This window comes from Phocoena phocoena, chromosome 4, assembly GCF_963924675.1.
Source record: "Phocoena phocoena chromosome 4, mPhoPho1.1, whole genome shotgun sequence".
Taxonomy (NCBI): Eukaryota; Metazoa; Chordata; class Mammalia; order Artiodactyla; family Phocoenidae; genus Phocoena; species Phocoena phocoena.
Window position 1 is genome coordinate 37,518,191 of NC_089222.1, and position 9,843 is coordinate 37,528,033.

Here is a 9,843-nt window from a genome sequence, read left to right on the forward strand (position 1 = left end):
TATGGACAGGGATGTGGGTTTTAGGTGGATCACAAGTCTCTATTTCAAGACTGCCTTCTTCTGTTAGTAGAGTGCAGAGCAATTTATTTAAGAGATGACTTTTGTGTGAAAGGGGAAGGCTTAACTTGTCTTTTGATTTTATGGTTCACTCTTGTTTCTATAGAGCTCTGAATTTTCCTTTCTTAGTTTTTACCCTTTCTATCACTTCTCCCTCTGTATACTTTCTGGTCTCACTGCAGGGGTGAAACCATCACTTTGAGTCCCACCTTCAAGACCTTGCCCTATAGCCTGACATTTTCTTTCTAAGGATGTTTTGTCTACTCTCCAATAACCTTAGCTTGTCTGCTCCCCCTTACTCTTTTCTGCACAGTTTCCCCAGAGTTCCATCATTTCCCATACACCTAGGGATGAGGAGGGAGCTATAGAGGTGGCCTTGGTGGAATTTAATGGCTATTTCTCTAGTTATAATTACTTTGAAATTTATAATATTTTCAGGCTCTTTATGATGCTGAAGTTGTGGTCATGTGTGGTTTTATTTACTCTTTTTTTCTTTTAAATCTGTATGGTGTTTTTCAGAGACTGTGGAAAGATTCACAGTTTAGTAGTTACCATTACCCTGGGACAACCCAGAAGTCCTTCCCTTCCCTCTCTGACCATAGTTCTGGAGGAACTTTATTTCTTCCTCCTTATTTTTTTCTTATTTATTCCCAGGGCCAAAGAATGCGAAGTAGGATTTACAAGTTCATAATATAATTTGATGTAAGGAACATTAGCTTCCAGTATAGCATATATATATATATATATATACATGGGTGTATAGACAAGTCAATAAGTTTTAATATATCATTCAAAAAATCCTTTTTCGAGAAATTATAGGAGAAAAGGGTGAGTTTCATAAATTTCAAAATTCTTTAAAAAAATTGTTTTCAAAATCGTTCTGGAAAGCAGTGGATATGAGATTTGAAGATTTGGTTGTAAAATACTTACTCCAGATAAAAAGCTGTTATTTTTGTTATTACTGTTATTAATACTGAATTATTATTCATTATTATTACAATTTTAATTCCTCCACTTCCTATAGCAACAGGTGGGCTTTGCTCTGCAGAACTGCAGGTCTGAACATTTTAGAAGAGAAGCTAGAGACAGGGTGCCCTGGTTACACAATGTAAAGATAACACCTAGAGAAGCACTGGGGAAACCTCATCACTTACCAGACTGCTGAACTTTTTACCCTTAATGAAATAATAGTTCTAGGAGAGAAGAACTGTAGGGCTTTTGATATTCCAGTTTAGTGTTTATCTGTAGTGTTACAGTAAACCGATAGGGTGGTAGAAGAACATTGGCAATTTAATCTTCCATGTGAATCTTCTGGAGGAAGCAGCAGGAGTGAGAAAGAGCTATAAGTGGGTGTCAGGACAGCCAGCAGTTTTCCTTTGCTTCTTCAAGACATTTTTGTGGGGAGGATGTCTTTCTTCATCTGTTTCTTATTCATGTATCTTCCCTCTTCTTGTGTGGCCCTTTTGACCTGGGATCTGAGATCCCCAAATAGTCTTCTGAATCATACTGGGAAAGGACATAAGAATACAAGAAAATTAAGATTTCCAAGCTCCTATGCTGTGCCAGATAGCAGGGGTGTCTTTTTATCTCTTTTTTTAGTCCTTGGTTTTCCATGGGTATCAATAAACATATACAGACTCATGTATACTCATAGATACATACACACATACATACATGCATACACGCTAGTTCCTCCCTTTCTTAACCCAACCTTAAGCAGCTCTTGAATACATTTTGGCAGGATAAAAATCAAAACTTCGTGTTTGCCACTGTAGGGGCCATAGTTCTTCTGCATTTTATTTCTTTGGCTTAGAGCTGCTCTGTCCAATACAGTTGTCCCTAGCCACATGTAGCTTTTAAAATTAAAATTAACTAAAATTAAAAATTTGCTTCCTTAGTCACATTAGCTACATTCCAAGTACTCAACCGCCGCGTGTGGCTAGGGGCTACCATAGTGGACAGTACAGATATATAACACTTCCATCATTGCAGAAAGACAGAGCTGCCCTAGGCCTAGCATATAAACCACCTTCTGTGGCCCAGAGCCCTCTCCCTGAATGGGGCCTGAGACTCTTCCCTTTTGTATTCCTGGTGCTAGCCATAGAGCAGGTGCTCAGTATAATGTTCTGCACGGAACAAGAGAAGATGCTATTGCTTGTATAAGCAAGGTTCACAGAATGCTCACTCTACTAAAAATTGATAGAAAAGTAGTAAAATGTACTAGTAGATTTCTATTTTAATAATGTTTCATTAGAGCATAGTAATTTTATTTTTCTCATCTTTATTAAAATTAGGGTTATTTTTGTTTTTTTAAAAAAATTTTATTTTATTTTTTCCCCCCGGCCATGCTGTGCAGCTTGTGGGATTTTAGTTCCCTGACCAGGGATTGAACCCGTGCCATCCTCAGTGAACGTTCGGAGTCCTAACTACTGGACCGCTAGGGTATTCCCAAGGTTATATTTGTATAATGAAATTGGTTCAAATGTAATTCAGTACAAATTCACTAAGCATGTGCTATGAGTCGACCTCTGTGTTAAACACTGCAAAAAGACCACTGCCCTTGCAGCACTTAAAATCTAATCATTAATTAATTGAACAGATATTTATTGAACACAATATTATATGTGCTAGACACTCTTCTAGGAACTGGGGATGTGTTAATGTACAAAACAGAACAAATCCCTGCCTAATGGGACTAACATTTCAGTGGGAAGAGACAGGCAATATACAAGATAAATAAATAAGTTATATAGTATTTTAATGGATGATAATGTTAGGGAGAGAAAAATAGCAGGGATTGAGATAGAGGGTGCTGGCAGGAGTGTTGTAATCTCACATAGTGTGGTCAGGGAAGGCCTCACTGAGGTGACATTTGAACGAAAACTGAAAAGACAGTGAATCCATGCATTATCTAGGGGGAGAGCATTCCAAGCAGAGGAAACAGCAACTTTTAAACCCTGAGGTAGGGGTACTTTTGGCATTTTAGAAGAACAGGAAAGAGTTCAGTGTGGCTGGAAAGAGTGAGAGAGAGAGGGTAGTGGGAGAGGAGGTAAGAGGGGTGAGAGAGGGTCAGATCACATAGAGCCTTGTGGGCTGTTGAAGGACTTTGGCTTTTACTCTGAGTGAAATGGGGAACCACGGAAGAGTTTTGACAGAGGAGAGTCATGATCCAACTTAGAGTTTACAGAATTATTCTATCTGCCATGTTGCAAATAGACTGAAGGGGACAAGAGTAAAATCCACTGGATTTGCTGATGGACTGGCCTTGGAAGTGTCCTGCACCAACGATTAGTAGATGGTATAAGGCATGATTTAACTCATGATAATAAACTGAATCTGGAGGTTGGTAAGCAGATGGGCCTGAGTGAAGGTATGTGTAGGCAAGTAATAGAAGATATGGTTGGAGATGATGGGTGAGACTGGTGGTGTCAGTGACAGAAATAGGGAATTCGAGAGGGGGAATAGGGTAAATGGGGGTAGTTTTGGACATGTTGAATTTGAGGTGATGGTGAAATCTCAGAGTAGGGACATGTTGGGAGTTTAGGATATGGAATTAGAGGTCAGGTGGGAAAAGTTGGTGCTACAGTCAAGTTTTGGATGTTCTTAGGTAGAGGTGCTGGTTGAAGACAAGAGAATGAATGAGCTGCTTTATATTGAGAGATAAAAGCAGAGGATCAAGGACTAGAGCCAAAAAAACAACAAACAAACAAACAACACCCACAGTGATGAGGTAGGTAGAGGAAGTAGAACCAACAGAAGAAATAAAAGGACCCAGTGGAAGCCAAGGGAGCCTGCATCTCAAGGAGGAGTTGATCAAGAGTGCCAGATGTCCAAGAGAGAGAAAGGAGAACGGTACTAGAGGAAGAGCTGTCAGACTTGGCAAGAAACATTTTAGTGAGGTGAGTGGGCTGGAAGCTAGATCATGAGGGTTGAGAAGGGAAGGGATACTGAGAAACAGAACAAAAAGACATCAGCTTACTGTGATGATTTTCAAAGAAAGTTATATGGAGAGCCCTTTTCAGAACACTGGGTCAGGAGAGAGGAAATATAGTCATTCTGTGGTGATACACACACACACACGCACGCACGCACGCATGCGCGTGCACACAACCCTTTTAAGAAGCCTGTCTATTGTGTTTAGCAATACATACTTAAGTAATCTTACATACCATAACTGAGCTCATAGATTTCTGATATTTTCCATTATTATCTAATTCAGATTTATCTTGGGAAACTCAACATAGGAAAATTCTGATTTCCAAAATGAATCTTTTCACTTTCCAAAATGAATCTCTGCTTAATGGAGAAATACAGCTTCTCTCCTTTTTAAATAGGAAGCTCCTCATTTACATTTAGATATAAACCGATTTACAAACATTGCATTCATGGTGGGTTTCAATGTGCACAACCATGTAGAATGTAAAGGGAGACCTATGTTTACCACTGGGTTTTCTAAGCTCTTTTTGTGAGAAAATATTCCAGTGCTGTGCCTTGTCCACTTTTCCTTTTTGCCATACAATTTTCCACATGGAATAGACCTTTCATTGTTATTTTCTACTGATTCTGTATGACACATCTTCAGACTGTGTTGGGATGACTTTGCTGAGAAGAAGTCTTTCTCAGGCACTCAAGATGATTCTTGGGATCCCCCCTCAACGAGAAACAGACTTGACAAATTATCCTCTCCTCAGAGCCCCATGGACATGGAGCCTGGTCTGAGTCTTCAAGGTTAGAAAGAGTTAGATTTGGGATTAGCTTTGATAATTTCTAGAATCAACCACAGGACTTTTCTAGAATCCCATTTCTAGAGTCAACTATAGGACTTTTAGCAAAATTCCTCTAGGCTTTCCATGTTATTATTCTCTTTGTTATTCTTGCCCAGCTATCCTGGGTTTCCCAAGATATTGCAAAACTTCCACAGAAATCCAGGTGGAAACTTTCTTAGCCTGGCAAGGTAGAGACAAAGGGCTTTGTTACATGCATTGTATTTATCTTTGCTAGCTTCCCCATTCAGTGTGTACTGACCTGTGTCAGCCTGGGACCCGGAAGGGAATTCGTCATGGGGAACCAATATGTTGCTCTGACTGCATCCTGTGTGTTGATGGGCATGCATCATGGGAACCAGGTAGAGATGGTCATTTTTTCACTGGTATTAAAATGGAAGGATATTAAACATGTTTGGGCAGAGAGGGCCTTGGGAGCCTTCTTTATAAATAGATGTGAACAACTTATGACAAAAATTATAATCCATCAAACTATTGGATGTTCTGTGCAGTGCAAAAAATTATAACATTACGTTTTTTTAATATAAATTTATTTGTTTTTATTTATTTATTTATTTTTGGGTCTTCACTGCTATGCGTGGTCTTTCTCTAGTTGCAGCAAGCGGGGCTACTCTTCATTGTGGTGCGCGGGCTTCTCATTGTGGTGGCTTCTCTTGTTGCAGAGTATGGGCTCTAGGTGTGGAGTCTTCAGTAGTTGTGGCATGTGGGCTCAGTAGTTGTGCCTCGCGGGCTCTAGAGCGCAGGCTCAGTAGTTGTGGCGCACAGGATTAGTTGCTCCATGGCATGTGGGATCTTCCTGGACCAGGGCAGTTTTAGTTCCAAAGCTGCTACATTTGGGAAAAAGACCAACATCCATGAATTTAAGAGGGGAAAAATTTTTTTAAATGATATGTGAAATATGAATACATGGGTTCGCAAAAAAAAAGTGTTTAGAATTATTTCAATTTCTGAAATAGATTAAATATTAGTTATGGAAAAATGTGAATGAGTAGTAAATAAGTGAATTACAGTTCTATGTTTTACAGAATTATCTCTAATTTAGAAATATAAGATTTAGAAGTACATCCCTAAAGGCAAAGACCGTAATTACTCAAAGTCTGTAGGACAAGTGAATTCTATATCTACTGCTCTATGAATTTTTCACTACAACCTGTTGAATTGCTGTTCTTGACCAGAATTTTAGTTGGGCTTGGTATGCTTAGCCCTATGGAGCATGTTGCAGCAGGTTTATTTTTATCTCTACCTTCTGTTCAAGATAACAAATTGTATGTCTCTTGCCAAAAGACCCTCTAGAGCAATTTAGTTAAAAGAGAATTTTAAAAATGTAAAGCTTTCCACAAATGGAAAACAAGCACAAGGTAATCTGAACAACTCTTTGGACCCTATGTGGCCCAGTCTCTGCACAGAAACAACAAGAGGAGTCCAATCCAGCAGTCGGACGTGATTGAAAGGGAATTCCAGTCTTTACCTGCATCTCTCATAGAACAGTGAAGAGATCCATTTCATAATCTACCACAAATTCATCTCAGATTTTTTCTTATGTTGCAATATTCTCCTTTAGAGCCTCTGCCCAGCTAAATGCCCCCAAAGTTTTTTCAACCTTAGTCAATGTGGTTGTTGTTTTTGTTTCCTTTCTTCTAATTCTCAACCTTTCTTTACCTTTTCTCTCAAATCTGCATCTGGAGGGTGAGGAGAGGAAAGCTGAGTGGGCAAAGACAAAATTCTCTTCAGTAGGTGGAGGAGAAGCTGAATGAAAGATTGAAAACCCTCGTATTTTAATCAACCGTATCCCTGTCACAGTACTCTTAATTGTTTCACCTTAGTAGCTTTAATGTTCTCATATATTTGTGGATTGTTCTTGGGCTTATGAGGGTACACACCTCCCTTCTCAATTAGATAATTGGAGGAAAAAGAAAAGGCATCTTACTGAAAAAGGCCCATGCAGGAAGAGCTGAAACCAAGACGGGAGACTGAATTTCCAAAATTGAAATCAATTCTCAATCTGTAATGTTAGCTGCATACTCTAAAGACCATTTTATCACTGCTTTTTTTTTTTTAGATATTATATATTCTCTATAGAAAATTTCAGTGAGTCTTGCATTAGGCTTTTGGCTCCTCTGGGCTATTCGCAGCTGAAGGGGACAAGTGGATTTCTTTGCAGTCAGTCCTCTGTTCTTTGTTCATTAAGTCAAAGGGAGTGTGAACAATGTGGTGAAGACTATTGGTCCTAATGCACAAAAGAGCGAGTGTGTGCTGAAAGAGGTGGAATTCCTTGCTTATGATGAGGTCCTGGGATTCACTCTTGTCATTCTCTTCATCTTCGGGGCATTTGTGGTTTCGGCAGTCACAGTTGTGTATGTGATATACAGACACACTCCACTCGTGACTGCCAATGACCGGGAGCCGAGCTTTCTCATTCAGATTTCTCTTGTCATCACGTTGCTGTCTTCCATATTCTTCATTGGCAAGCCATACATCTGGTCCTGTATGGCCCGTCAGGTCACTCTGGCACTGGGCTTTTACTTTGCCTGTCTTGCATTCTTGGAAAGACTATTTCACTGTTTTTAGCCTACAGAATTTCCAAATCCAAAACCCAACTTATATCCATTCACTCTCTTTATTGGAAAATCATTGTGCTAATCTCTGTTCTAGTCGAAATTGGCATATGTACAGCCTACTTAGTATTAGAACCCCTAAGGGTGTACAGGAACATGGAATCTCAAAATATAAAGATTATTCTAGAATGTTATGAAGGTTCTGTAGAATTTTTGTGCTCTATATTTGGGATGGATGTCTTCTTGGCCTTGCTGTGCTTTCTTACAACCTTTGCGGCTCGCCAGTTGCTGGATAATTACTATGAAGGAAAATGCGTCACCTTTGGGATGCTGGTCTTTTTTATTGTCTGCATCTCTTTTGTCCCTGCTTACTTGAGCACCAAAGGCAAGTTTAAAGTGGCCATGGAAATATTTGCAATCTTGGCATCCAGCTATGGTTTATTGGGTTGTATATTTGCTGCCAAGTGCCTCATTATTTTCCTGAGGCCAAAGAGGAACACGGATGAAATTGTTGGTGGAAGAGTTCCCACTGTAGATAAGAACATCCAACTGACTTCAGCCTCTGTGAGCAGTGAGCTCAACAATACCAAGGTGTCAACTGTTCAGATGAGTAGAGTCATGGGTTGCATGTGTCCCTCAGAGCTGCAATGGTGGTATGGTTCAACATTCCCTTTCAGGTGGTTCCCACAGCAGCTGCCTGATGTTCTGGGGTAATTCTGAGGATTTGGGTTCTGGTAGTTTAGTCAAAGCATGGCATATGAAGTCTCATACCATTTATCAAGAATTCGAATAACTGTTACTATTTTTTTAACATCTTTATTGGAGTATAATTGCTTTACAATGGTGTGCTAGTTTCTGCTGTATAACAAAGTGAATCAGCTATACATATACATATATCCTCATATCTCCTACCTCTTGCGTCTCCCTCCCACCCTCCCTATCCCACGCCTCTAGGTGGTCACAAAGTACCGAGCTGATTTCCCTGTGCTATGCAGCTGCTTCCCACTAGCTATCTGTTTTACATTTGGTAGTGTTTATATGTCCATGCCACTCTCTCACTTTGTCCCAGCTTACCCTTCCCCCTCCCCATGTCCTCAAGTCCATTCTCTACGTCTGTGTCTTTAGTATTGAAATTGTAAACCACTTCATTAAAACCTTTCATAATACTTTGGTATAAGGAGTGCATGGCAGTGAATATAATAGGTACAAGTAACCTAACATGGTGGATACAAATATTTGGGTCTTGAATATGCTTTTTCCCCCTATATCATGGGTGTCTGATCTAGAAATTTACATTAGACAAAGTCACCTTGTGGGGACCGAAACAGACATCTTGTTCTACATCCTGTTAATACCTCTACAGAATAGACAGCTTTGCACTGACTGAGGTAAGAATTACATACAGCTCATAAACTTTCCCTTGGAGCAGAGCATTTGGTAAGAGAATTTTTGTTTCAAAGGACTCTGCATCATACAGAGAATATTGAAGGAATTGAGATGTGAACAAAACTCAGTTCTTTCTTGAATTCATAATGAAAATCGACAAGTTTCTCCCAGAGGGAAGGAAAGGCCTACCTGCTCCAGATTTTCCTGGAGAGTAAGTAGTAAAGTATTTGAGTTTCAAAACAGTCTTCTTAAAAAATAAAAATGAAGGGAATTAAGTGTCAGCAAAGCAGTTATTAAGTTGATTATATAGTGAATATCCAGCTGGCAAAAAAAAGCAAATGTTTACCTACAGCGGGTATTAGAGTGAAAGATTTTTCAAGATAAATTAAGTGATAAATATTTGCCCTCTGGTTATCCAGAGTTAACTGGACTGTTATCAAAATGTTTTCAATCTTCTTTCAGCTATGAAAGTTTTAAAATGACCTATATATATTTATGTGCATATGAATTAAGTGTGTAGAAAAACAGAACTTGTAGAAATGCTGATCAGCAATGGGTTTGGGAAACTAGAGAAAATAAATGTTATTAAAAACAAAATATCAACTGAACTTGCCTGTTTAATGTTTACTGCTATAACCTTACAATGTTAAGATGCAAATTTTATCTAAAGTGGTCTGAAGATATCACTTGATGATTTGGTACACATGCATTGTTATAAAAACTGGCTTATGGCAGATAAATTGAACAATATGGGATTGTCAAAGGATGATGGTCTAATTTTTATTATTGATTTATTCTTTGTAATTAGTTACCTATCAAGTATTAAAATGTTTCTCATAACATTCCAAGATAATATCTCTTTGGATGAATGGTGTCATTTAAAAATTATTTCTTGTGAAAAAAATGACTGTATTCTGTATTAGCACCCGTTGCCTCAGAAGAGAATCTCATATAGAAGTCACTAGTGATACTCCCTGCTGTGGGTGAGCATTTTCTGGTAACCACATGCTGGGCCTTGGGGAGCAGCTCAAAATTAATTTCAGAGTGTTGCGTCAAAATAA

General features: G+C 38.9%; 1 protein-coding gene across 1 annotated transcript in view; it reads left to right on the plus strand.

Annotated features, from left to right (window-relative positions):
* The window catches only part of LOC136121954 (vomeronasal type-2 receptor 1-like), a 32,320-nt gene extending 24,210 nt beyond the window's left edge, over window positions 1–8,110 (plus strand). The window contains 4 exon segments of the mRNA XM_065875810.1: window positions 5,059–5,182; window positions 7,029–7,069; window positions 7,071–7,359; window positions 7,362–8,110. Of these exon segments, the coding sequence (XP_065731882.1) occupies window positions 5,059–5,182; window positions 7,029–7,069; window positions 7,071–7,359; window positions 7,362–8,110 (1,203 nt within the window).
* The last annotated feature ends 1,733 nt before the right edge of the window (window positions 8,111–9,843 follow it).